General features: G+C 43.8%; 1 protein-coding gene across 1 annotated transcript; it reads left to right on the forward strand.

The window, feature by feature from the left end:
• The first annotated feature begins 7738 nt into the window (after positions 1-7738).
• On the forward strand, positions 7739-12468 carry LOC147621551 (heat shock 70 kDa protein 14-like). Its single transcript, XM_086824320.1, has 9 exons — positions 7739-9283; positions 9372-9611; positions 9778-9873; positions 9959-10186; positions 10342-10539; positions 10743-10889; positions 11124-11273; positions 11377-11507; positions 11856-12468. Exons 1-9 carry the CDS (start codon positions 8114-8116, stop codon positions 12055-12057), a joined length of 2562 nt encoding a protein of 853 aa, XP_086680446.1. The 5' UTR covers positions 7739-8113; the 3' UTR covers positions 12058-12468.
• The last annotated feature ends 360 nt before the right edge of the window (positions 12469-12828 follow it).

The raw sequence follows: 12828 nt of genomic DNA on the forward strand, positions 1-12828 counted from the left end.
ACATCGCCCCTTGACTAGGGACTGGTGAAGATGGAATCACTTCCTCTTCGATGGGGTCAGGCATTCCCTCACTAAACATTCTTTCAAGCAAAAAGGGTGTTTGCCCACTTCCTGATGTCCTATCCTCAATTTCTTCTCGAATGATACTAGGTATAGCTAACGGTTTATGGTTCCTGTGAGGCTGAACTTGCGTAGGAAACACTATGTCTGGAATTTTGATTTTTCTCGGGTTTGGCTCCAGTTCTCTTTGTGTTTCTTCCACCAAACCCCTTAAGTGTTGCACTTGTTCAATCTCCTCAACTGGGTTTGGGTAAGTTCCAATCTTTATCTTGAGGGTTTTTGGCCCACGTGGCTTGTCTTGGGGAGTCTCAGTCAGTTTGGGTGGTTGAGAGGACATTAACTGACGGTTGTGGGGCCGAGGAAGTTTCCTTCTGTTTTCCCTTATTTATGTACTCGCTTGATTTTCCTTCATTGAGCTCCCGAGTGGGTTCCTCCCTTAAGGTAGTGGCTTTGGTCCCCATGGTTTCTATTGAATTGGAATCATCTTCAGGATCATTCATATACACGGGGTCATCTCCTGTCCCTATGTTAGTCTTTGAACTAGGCTTGGAGCTCGTGGCATTAAGCGATCTCTTCCGCCGTGTTTTCTTTTTCTTTGCCTAAGCGATTGATGCAGTATCCCTCTCTTCAAGAATGTAGTTTTGATTTTGAAGCATTGACCGTGTAACTACATTCACGGGTACAACGGGTGTGGTTCCTCGTGCTTGGTTGGTGACCTCAACCAAATTCAATGGCGTAATCTTGGGTGCATTAGGATTATGTGGACATTGAGCGATCAAATGATCTATGCCACAACGATTACATGTAAGTACTGGCATTCCCGATGTGCTCCCTTGATTGGGTTGCATTTGAGTAGCGATCTTCTGTAGCCTATTAGGGCACTCCGCTACACGATGCGGTCCACCACAATCGTAGCATTGAAGAGGTGGTCTCCTTGCCAAGGTATTGAGGTTTTGCCCTCTTGTGGCGAGAGCAGCCGCTTGATATACAGGCTTGACTTGCCCGAAATGATCCTCCATGTAGTACTGGGGAATCATTTCAAACGTATCAATTCCATATGGAGCAGTGGGGTCTATCTCCTCTTCATAATCCCCACATGCACTATGTGACTCACAACCCATCTGGTTTACAGGGGTAATCCTTGGATGTGGAGGTTGTGGTCCTAGCACTGGCGGTGGTAACGGCACAGACTGGACTACATTCGGATTCCTTGGAACTATGTGCTATGACGGTTGCTCGACAGGTTGTGCAGGCATTAGCGCGGGTACTTGAGGTGTGTTTGACCAGGCTAGTGGTGCCTGATTTGCCAACATTCGCTTAAGTACCAGGCAATCTTTAGATTGATGGCCATACTTACCACATGCATTGCAATTCCCATTGAATTTGACTCTGAATGTGGGACATTCACTCGTGCTATGTGGTCCTAAGCAAACCGAACACCATTGTTGCTCTCTTCTTGGGTACATATGGCTATTTTGAGGAGCTCGATTACCCCTAAAGTATTCTTGGAGAGCCTTAGTAAGGTCGGTCACAGACATTTCGGATATCTTGGGCTCCTTGGCAATAGGTTTCACCGTCATTGGCTCGTGCCCAGATACTTGTGAACTAACGGATTTTGTCTCCGAAGACACCTTTTTACCTGCAATCATCAAGTTGTCTTCTAACTGGATTGCATTGGCAGTGACTGCTTCCCACGTTGTAAGACCTCTAATGACTAGGCCATTGTATATGTCCTCGTGGCGCAATCCTCGGATGAATCTATCGAGCAGTTGGTTATTATTGAAGCGCTCATCGGGAGTGCAGCGAGAATTTAGATGCTTCAATCGACTTATAAAGTCTCTCACTGACTCCCCTTCCTCGCGTTCAGCTTTGGTTCCAAGAGGCTGCAACATCATTGCAAATAATATGATCTACCCAAGGAAAGGGGGAGCATGTACTCACGCTCGACATTCTAATGCTTCCTCCTTAACCTTCTCCCCTGACCATGTAATTACCAAATTCAAGGGGATGTATATATATAGCTTCATACATTAAAACAAAACAAAAACAAAAACAAAAACAAAAAATAGTAAAAAGAGCAAGAGCACAAAAAGAGGAGAAATATCCGTATACAATCAAGAACTAGATTGACCTGTCACAAACCTACTGATGCTATATCTGTGTTTGCAGATATGGCAGATGCACGATCATCATACACTTCATCCACTCCCACCTTTGGTGAGAGGTATCATCTGTACCTTTCTCAAATATTTCACATGTGCTATCCTGTAATTGAAACTGAATGGGATCATATAGATGTACTAGCCAGACAGGAAAATGTTGAGGAATTAGAATGGCTAATTCGCCTATTGACCATGACTGACCCCTACTCCGTAGAGGAAATATCCCCAATAGCCCAATGCTTTCCTTTTCCACAAGATGACTATCCTCGCATAGTTACATTCTTGATGAGTTTATGTGGATGGGAAAATGAAAAGGAAATATCTGACAATGATGAATGGACGGATGAAACTCATGGCACTACTGAGGTTGACTTTATTTATTTGGATGATGCGGATAGAGGCTTAGCCTTAGGGCTAGAGCCAGGACTCTACAACATCCTCTTACCGTATCCTCAGTAGTAGTGTGGTGACTGGTAGGTAGGATAGTGTTTTCAAGATTTTTCTAGTTTGGATTCCTTAAACGAGTCTTTAATTTTTCACACTGATGTGCCTCTTGAGGTATAGTGCTTGTTAGTTGATTGTACAGGTTGAAAAGTTTGAGGTGGGTTCGCTTGCAAGTCCTGAGATAGCCGCAACGCTCATACATAAATATCTCATCAAATTGCGGGCATTTCTCTCATCGAATCAAGGAGATCTCCAAAATACAGGTGTAATTCTTCCATACCCACTCTCTTTCGTTTTTTCTGTTCAATTAATTGCATGAACTATAATGCATGACCACATGGAAATTGTCAATGTACTACTTAGTTTTTGAAGTTGCTTGACGTGCTAGTGTAAATCATTAATGAGCTTAACCTTATTGGATATATTCCTGAGAATGCATGACGTCTTTAGTTAACCTTGGAATACGATTGTCTTAGGTCTAGGGTCAAACCATCTTAATGTTTGACACCTGGCCATGTGTGTGTTGACCTCTAGGACATAGCTTTTACCCCTTTGTCGAAAGGATGCAAGACAAATTATAGTTCAGGAGCGAAGATCAAAAGAAATTATTTTTAAAAAAAAAAGAGCCTACAATAAATGGCAATACAAGTCTATGATGTGCTTTAATGTTGGCCTATCGCCTTATTGATACTTGGTAGGCGAGGAGTATTCTACTCCACACCGATGCCTTGGTTGGTAGAGGGTAGCCTTGCCTAAAGTGAGCTAATAGATTCCTAGATAATGCCTTGTGTTAAACATGGTACCAGGATCGATGTTAGTTTTGCCTTAGGAAGGTCGCCATTGTGTATAAAAATTGTCACGTGCATAAAGAAATAAAGGCAAAAGGCTCCTGTAACTCTGATGTTTTTTGTGTCCCTAGGCTCGTGGTATTAACTTGTTCTTAGAGTAGACACAGTGTGGTCATCTGTTTATTTATTAAGCTTGGTTATTTTCCTTGACTTAGGCCAGTTATAAGCCTTGATTTACCTTTGACACCTTGCTAACTCTTGATTTACTTTCAATAATTTTAAACTCCTGTTAATTTGCTACACTAGCTCATTCATATGACCCTTAAACTAAGTTCTCATAGCAACATCCATTGTGGTCTAACATGCTTGAATTTATACACTTTATATCTTTTGAATTCCAGCATACTTTCACTCTACTTCCTTATTTTGCAGACGGACCACCACAACCACCCTATCGAGCTTACCATACCATAGCTTCCGAGGACGGAATCTACATCAGGAAGGGGGGCATGTTAACCTATGACGGACATTGAGACGTACTATGTTTTACGTCATTAATTTAAATATTCTGAGTCATGGGCCGGGCTTGTCGGCACCATATGTTAAGGATAAAGGGATTGGGTGATCGCCGATGAGAGGCGCACCTTAAATATCAGCAGGGTAAGGGTTAGGATCGGCCGGCCATGTATGGGCGCCCATGTGTGAATGGCCAAGTCACCTATAAGAGTCAAATGTAACCCTAAAACCCTCATTCTCATGTGTTGTGAATACAAGAGTGCTCTTGCCTTATCTCCTTGGTTTCCTTCTCTTGCGTGTGAGAGAGAGAGAGAGAGAGAGTGAGAGAGAGAGCGATCGAGCACTGTGTAGCGGCACGGCGGCGAAGAGGCGGTAGAGCGGCGACGGCGGCTCCTTCTTCACTGCGACACGGGAATCCTTCAAGGCGATGGTTGAGCGGTGAGTGACACACCTTTTGCATTCTGTTTGAGCTTGCTTTCCTGGTTGTATTCTTGCAGCCATTCGTGGCTCGCATACGATGTTTGGCAAGTCCCCAGCTACGACCTGTGCGGCAAAAGTGCACAGCAGTTGTCCAGCCTTGCCAATCCAAGTAGGCGAGGGCGGTAATAGATTATGAAGAGGCATAGAGAACAAGGAGGTTGTGGGGGGAGTATGGTTTGATGACGCAACGACGAAGGACCTTGTGGGCTATGTAAACAATTGTCCAGCCTTGCCGGTCCAGGTAGGCGAGGGAAGTAATAGATTTGGAAGAGGTGTAGGGGTATGAACATAGGCCAGTGGGTACAATGAGTTCGATGGAGGTGTCAATGTCAGTGCCTTGTCCGTACCACAAGTGGTTAGCCCAATTGGAGAGGTTGGAGACACACCCTCATTTTAAATGAATAGTGATTAAAGCACCACACATCACAATCTGATATCGTTGTAAAATATCTTCTTTTATTAGAAGAATATATTTATTTATTAGATTTTAAGAACCTTTCTTGAAATCATTTGTTCTAAACACAACTGTTTGGCACATCCCAATACTCCATTAATGCCTAGAGACGACCCCTGTCACACTACCTCCTATCCTTAAATGCCTAAAGACTATGGCCCGAGTTGGGAATCTATTAATGGGAGGGTTGTTGGTCGAACTACAAGCCTTGGAATAGGAATTGGGCCACATGGAATCAAGGTAGGGTTGTAGCAATGGCCATTGGCATGTGTTCACATGCTAAATTGAGGGATTTATAATCTTCTTAGTATGTCAAGCAAATGGGCACTGTACTGGAGGGAACTCTCATTAAGAAATGATGGGCACTTTTTTTTGGGAACAATAATAGTTATGTATTTATAAACAAATTTCTTATAACATCCCCAATGTCAATTATTCCTCCTATATAAATCTAAAATTATAAAAAATGGGGCGAATGTTTTCAAAAAATGCCCTAAAATGTCCAAAATTGGGCGAATATTTTCTAAAACCCTTCAAAACGGCTAAAATTTGGGCAAATGTTTTAAGATATTGGGTGTTTTTTAATACGAAAAAACCCCAAAAATAGCCAATTGGTGAAGATTAGCCCCTATTTTTTTCCTTGATCCCCATAGCCTTAGTATTCTTAGTCCCAGTTGAGAAGATACTCCTCTCCTACACAATCTTGACCAGGCTAGTTAGATGGTCGGTCGCTAGGGCTAGTTAGAAGGTCGACCACTAAGGCCAAGTATCACACTTAGGGTTGTATCTCATTTTTGCCTTCTCTTCATTATGCTAATGAGGGTCGACCTGCAAATCTCCTCGCTAGGGTAAACTCACACCAAGCCGATGGTGAAGCTTAAGCCAAGCCGACGATTGACCTACAAGGTCTTAGTTTTCCTCACCACGTGCATTTGCAAGAAGCACTAGCACTAGGGTAAGCTTTTGAATTTTTTATTTCAAGAACAGTAAAGGCTGCCAGCGCTTGGGCTACCATGGTAGCTCAATGCGCATGGTGGCCCGATACGCTTGGGCTACCATGGTGCCCCTTAGCCCAAGCACGCCGGCGCTTGGGCAACCTCTTGGCCCGATGCGCTTGGGCTACCATGGTGCCCCTTAGCCCAAGCATGCCGGCGCTTGGGCAACCTCTTGGCTTGGGCTAATAGTGCTTGGGCAACCTCTTGAGTACCTCATGCGCTTGGGAAACCTCACTGTGTAGGGTAAATCTGCGAACATGCGACTTGCAAATTTGCCAAAATCGGCAAGCCCAAATGCTCTTCAATCTTCGTTTTTTTCATGGTGTGCATTTGCAAGAAGTTCCGGCTCTTGAATTTTTTATTTCTTCACTATGTGTGGTTATAAGTGTTTGCAAGAAAGGTTGGTGGCACTTGGGCTACCATGGTGGCCCGATGCGCTTTGGGCCCTATATGCGCTTTGGGCTACATGAAATCTTTAACAGGTTGTTTATGGATCACATGAGGGTGTTCCTGTGTGGAACAAGCTGACATAGGATCATGTTCATCTCATGGGCTTGGAGTGGTAGCAGCAGCTGCCTTGGGAGATTGTGCATGGATTGTTGTTATCGCTCCCATTGAGGGTGAGCAATTACATCCTTATTTTTAACTTTTCAATGGTGCATTTTCTTGAAAGTAGGAGATATTCATTGTGTAATTTTTTTTGTTGCAATGGGAAACAAGGAGGATCTTCATCGTGGGTGGATAGATATTTGCCACGATATGATTTGGAGATATTCTGTCGTTTCACTGTGGAGGATAGAGCCCCCAAGGGGGTTGGTTGTGGAGATGGGTTTGTGGGACAGCCCCCTTGATGCGCACGTGCATGGCTTCAGGTCGACCTTGCTATTCCTTTGACAGTGATCCAGAGATAGTGGAGCATCATTTTGCAGCCATTGGTGACGAGTTGTTCGAGCATCATTGACGAGAGTTCCCCCTCGGACAGGGAGAGCATAGGCAGTGAGGTTGATGATGAGGCCTATGTCTGCCCTTTTGATTAGTATGCACTCTACTCTCGAGCGTTGGATTTATGTTGGATTCTTTAATGGCTTCGATACATGGATTATAATCTGAGACATTTTGTCTAGTTAGGTCCATCCTTTGGTGTGTGGCGTTCACGATCTATGGCCACATTTTGTTGCTTGCTTTGTGATCTATGGCCACATTTTGTTGCTTGCTTTGTGATATTTAGGATTAGGTGACACCTGGGATCACATGATATGGCTTGCTTTGTGATATTTAGGATCATGTGACATCGCAGGTGACACTTAGGATCACGTGATATGGCTATGCTTCATTTTTATTCGTGATTTGATGATGGTTGTGCTTGGGACATTCTTGCTTGCATTCTATGACATGAGATGGCTGTGAAGTGTTTGGGACATTCTTGCTTGCATTCTATGACATGAGATGGCTGTGAAGTGTTTCTATGTACATCATTCTTTAAGGATCTACCTTGGGTTTGTTTACATATCTTTTATCAACTGCATGAGCATTGTGAGAACATGTTATGTTATTATGAGTTTGAATGAGTCGTGACTCGTATTTCTCACTTGATTTTTTGTAGTTGCGCTACCTTGCTATGCGGAAAAGGTTGCAAAGCAAATGTGTGAAGACAAGCATTGTGATCAAGTGCCATGTAAGGAATTTGGACGTTGGTTGTCCCCCCATGGTGATGTTTTTGGTTTCCAAAAAGAGTTTGGAATTTTAGTTTCATAGATCTCTGCCAATAAGAAGAAATGGTCTCTTTTTCTCATTCTCTCACAGTTTTCTCATGGACAACAACTTGCTCTGTTTTTAGTTAAACCCCCCAAATGAATGTGTCTTTTTAGATGCGCATCATCAAAAGATTAAATAGGTATATAACCTTACGTTCTGGAAGCGTCCACGGAGTGCTAGAGTGAAATTCTTTCATTTTTCTGGGCCAGAAAAAGCGTTGGTCTCGCCATCAAAAAACCCTAATGTTTTCTTCATCGTTTCTGTTTCTCTGCAGCCAAGCATTAGAAACGATAACCACGCATCAGAAACCCTAGCTCAGCAGAAACTCTAGACCTTGATTCTCCGGTCTGTGAGTTTCTGCAGGCAGTCCTCATTGCCATCGCCACAAGCTTCTTCGACAATCCCAAGCTCCCACATTTGCTACGTTTGCGAGTTTCTGCAAATCCCCCGTAGCCAGCCATGAGTGTCGTCGGCCTCGACGTTGGCAACGAGAACTGCATCGTGGCTGTTGCCCGGCAGCGCGGGATTGACGTGGTGCTGAACGATGAGTCCAAGCGGGAGACCCCAGCCGTTGTTTCCTTCAACGATAAGCAGCGCTTCATCGGTACGGCAGCCTCTGCGTCGCTCACCATGAGCCCCAAGAACACTGTCGCGCAGATCAAGCGCCTGCTCGGGAGACGATTCCGCGACCCCGAGGTCCAACAAGATTTGCGCCTCTTGCCCTTCACAGTCACAGAAGGCCCTGATGGCACCCCCCTCATCCATGTCCAGTACCTCGGCGAGAGCAGATCCTTCACCCCCTCCCAGATTCTTGGTATGATCTTGTCCAACCTGAAGAGCATCGCGGAGAAGAACCTGCAGACTCACGTTGCCGATTGCGTGATTGGAATCCCCGTTTTCTTCAGTGAGGTTCAGCGCCGTGCCATGCTTGATGCAGCTGCCATTGCTGGCCTCCGTCCACTTCGCCTGATGCATGAAACCACTGCAACTGCCCTCGCCTATGGGATCTACAAGACTGATTTGCCGGACAACGATCCCATCAATGTGGTCTTTGTGGACGTAGGGCATGCTGCTATGCAGATATGTGTAGCTGCATTCAAAAAGGGGCAGCTTAAGGTCTTGGCGCATGCGTTTGACCGATCTTTGGGTGGAAGAGACTTTGACGAAGTTCTTTTCCACTATTTCTGTGGGAAGTTCAAGGAAGAGTACAAGATTGATGTCCTGTCAAATCCTAGGGCATGTCAAAGACTCAGGTCAGCCTGTGAAAAGATGAAGAAGGTGCTCAGTGCCAATCCTGAGGCCCCCCTGAATATAGAGTGTCTTATGGATGAAAAGGATGTGAGGGGTTTCATGAAGCGGGATGACTTTGAGAAGCTAGCACAGCCCATCCTCGAACGTGTGAAAGCCCTCTGTGAAAGAGCCCTAGCAGAGGCCGACATTTCCACAGACAAGTTCTATGCAGTGGAAGTTGTGGGATCAGGATCCCGGGTCCCAGCAATATTGAAGATCCTTACCAGTGTGTTCAAGAAGGAGCCTAGTAGGACTATGAATGCCAGTGAATGCATTGCCCGGGGTAGTGCGCTGCAGTGTGCCATGCTAAGCCCGACCTTTAGAGTTCGTGAGTTTGAGGTATGGCCAATAGTGACATCTGAGTGTGATATTCCTGAATGCTAATGTTTTGATGTATCTGTAATTTATCTTTGTTCTTTGCTTTCAGGTTCAAGATGAATTCCCTTTCTCTATTTCTCTTGCATGGAAAGGATCTGCCCCAGAATCAGAAGAGGGAGGGGCAACTGGGGAAAATTCTTACAGTAGTATTGTGTTTCCAAAAGGCAATCCTGTGCCTAGCACCAAGATGCTAACTTTCTATAGATCAGGAACCTTTACCATTGATGTGTTGTATGCAGACATGCATGATTTACCTCCTGGGACGTCTCAGAAGATCAACACATTTACTGTAAGAAATGGAGCTTCCCCTTATTTTCCATGTTTTAGAATTCTGTATGTATCATGAAGTCTGTTCATCAGTTCTGCTTCAGGTAGCATGTTGAGTGTGCAGCATCATGCTTACAGTGTCCTGTAGGTTTGATGACGCTGATCCTCACTGTTGTTGGATTTTGTAGATTGGTCCCTTCCAACCCTCAAAGGCAGAGAAGGCTAAGATCAAAGTGAAGACGCGTTTGAATTTGCATGGAATCGTATCAGTTGAATCAGCAACTGTAAGTAAGACTCTATGATGATGTACTAGTAAGTGAATGCGGAAACAGGTGTAGTGACTTAGTAGTGGCTTGGTTGCTTCGATAGATGATAGAAGAGGAGGAAGTGGAAGTTCCCGTTTTAAAGTCTAAGGAAGGCTCTTCTACTATGGAGATGGAGAAAGATCAAGGTGCAGATAGTGTGGATGCTCCTATTGATTTAAATGATCCAAAGATGGACAATGTTGAATACAATCCTACAGAGGCCGATGGAACTGAAAATGGAGGTTCACCTTTTGAACCGAAGTCTTCACAAATGGAAGCAGATCCCTCTAAGGTTTTCCTTTGATTGTCATTTGGGTATTGTTAAGCATGTACTGAAGTTCGAGACCCTGTTTTGGGTATGAGTTTTGATGCTGAGTTTGTCATCAGATCTGCATGGTGCTGTGATTAAACGAAGGGTTTACAACTGATTTGAGCTTTTGCCTGCAGAAAGATGCCCCAAAGAAAAAAAAAACCAAAAGAAAGGATATCTCTGTGAATGAGTCTGTTATTGGAGGTCTTCCGCAAAGTGACTTGCAAAAGTCTATTGAAAAGGAATATGAGATGGCTCTGCAGGACCGAGTTATGGAAGAAACGAAAGATAAAAAGAATGCTGTAGAGTCCTATGTTTATGACATGCGAAACAAGGTACTCAAATCATAAGTAGACCTGATTCTGTGCGTTTTTCTTTACAAATCGGAATGCATGTAGAGTGGGAGGCTCTTTTAAAGGTAGTTGAAAAAGTGGGAGAGTAGTAGCACAGGATGGTACTTCCTCCCTTCCGAGTTTGGGAAGGGGTTTGATGTTGCTGTCTTTGTAACATGCAATTCTGCTGTCTTCTCATATTGCAGATGTATGAAAAATATCGAGACTATGCCACAGATACAGAGAGAGAAGAGTTGGCTGTGAAGCTTCAAGAGACAGAAGACTGGCTGTATGAAGAAGGAGAAGATGAGTCCAAAGGTGTTTATGTTGCTAAGCTGGCCGAGCTGAAGAAGGTTTGTAATTATGCACTTCCCCTGCATTGTAGTAGCTAGGAATTACAAATGTATTTTTTCAGTATTTATGTCAATGTGTGTTTAGCCTGGTAGTAAAGGGACTGGCCTCTGTGGGCAGAACAGCCAGCCTACACGCGCTAGATGCCATTTAAATATAAAATCTCTCTCTTTCTCTCCAAGAAACTTTCTTTCCTAAGAAAAACTTATTCATCTGCTTGTTTTACTTTCATTTAGTTAGGAGATCCCATCGAAGAAAGGTTCAAGGAGGAAGAAGCACGAGGGCCTTGTGTAGAGCAGCTGTTGTACTGTCTCAGTAGTTTCCGTGAAGCTGCTAAGTCGAAGGATCCCAAATTTGACCATATTGATGCTTCAGAGAAAGATAAGGCAGGCCCTTTCATTATGCTTCAGAACTGCTCAATATTGACCTTTTGAGTTGAATACCAGGAATCATTGCAGCATTTTCACAAACCTGGATATGGATATACAGGTCATTTCCGAATGCAACAAGGCGGAAGAGTGGTTTAGAGAAAGAAAGATGCAGCAAGATCATCTCCCTAGGTCAGCAAACCCGGTGCTCCTTTCTGCGGAGGTGAAGAAAAAGACAGAAACACTTGATCGGTGAGTACTCCGTGCATGCAGTGAGTGAGTTGAGCATCTTTTAATTATGCATTTTGTATTGATAGTTTCTATTGTAACACCCCTTCCCTCATGCCCCCCACTCTCACACTTCTTGCTCTCTCTCTCTCTCTCTCTCTCTCTCTCTCTCTCTTTCTCTGTGTGCGTGCGTACATTTATGTATGGATATCTACAGTCTGTAGATAGCTTCGTGATGCTCTCCATCTACATGTAGATATGTACAGTGTGGTTTCCATGTGCTTCTCAATTCCCTCCATCTCAGAAACGAGTTCACTAATGTGTTGATATGTAATTTCAGGTTCTGTCAGCTAATTCTTGGTGTGTCTTCAGGTTTTGCAAGCCGATTATGACCAAATCTCGGCCACCTCCTCCAAAACCAGCATCCCCTTCAGAACCCAAGGAAGCAGCTGGCAAGGAGTCAGAGAGCAGTACTACAAATGGGTCTGCAGCAGGTGGTGTGGACTCTCAGCCCACTGAGCCCATGGATACAGAGAATCTGTATCAAGAGGGAGAGCGAATGCAAACAGACTGACTAATAACACACCCAGAAGTTTTGCCAAACAGCCCTTTTGAATGATGCATTTTACTGGATGAAAGTTCAACCAGTTGACAATTAATTATGGAAGATTTTCTGATCTAGCAAAGAGCACCCAATTTACACTTATGTATTTTTCTGTTTCATGAGAATCTGTTCTTTTGGCAAGCAAGTTGAAACACTCATTGATGCCTTTGGGGAATGGGCAGATATCTAGCTGCTCATCATACAAGTGTCGCTATTTTCAGTGAAGGAAGTTTCTAAGGAGTTCCGTTAAAGGCCAGGAGGATGATTTTTTTTTTCTGCAAAACTTGCTCTGGCTTGTTTGGTCCTTGTGGCAGAGCAGCAGATAAATTTAGAAGGTTGCTTACTTTATTATAAAAAGACTATTATGTAGGTTCCCTTTTATCATGTCTTGTAGTTTGTTGAAGCTGGTGTTTTGTAAGCCCTCTAATAAGGGCAAACGATTCTGGTGTGGTGTCATGTACTTCTATGGTGCTGTAATGTGCTGTTCCTATTAAAGTTTTGTTGTTGTAGTGCACCGTAGTGAAGATGAGAAGTGCTAAAGTATTACCAAAACTATGACATGTCTCCACGCACTGATATACTAAATATTGCTTGGGTTATTATAGGCAGCCTTGCACACTATTCTGTATGTTATGCCATGCTTGTTTTAAAAATGTCAGGGCGACGCATCATTTCACAAAGCTATGTTTGTGGCTTAAAGTTGCATGAGTAATGTTTCACCGATCTTTTTTAACACCTATT

This window comes from Cibotium barometz, chromosome 30 (assembly GCF_041138505.1).
Source record: "Cibotium barometz isolate CiBa-2024 chromosome 30, ASM4113850v1, whole genome shotgun sequence".
Taxonomy (NCBI): Eukaryota; Viridiplantae; Streptophyta; class Polypodiopsida; order Cyatheales; family Cibotiaceae; genus Cibotium; species Cibotium barometz.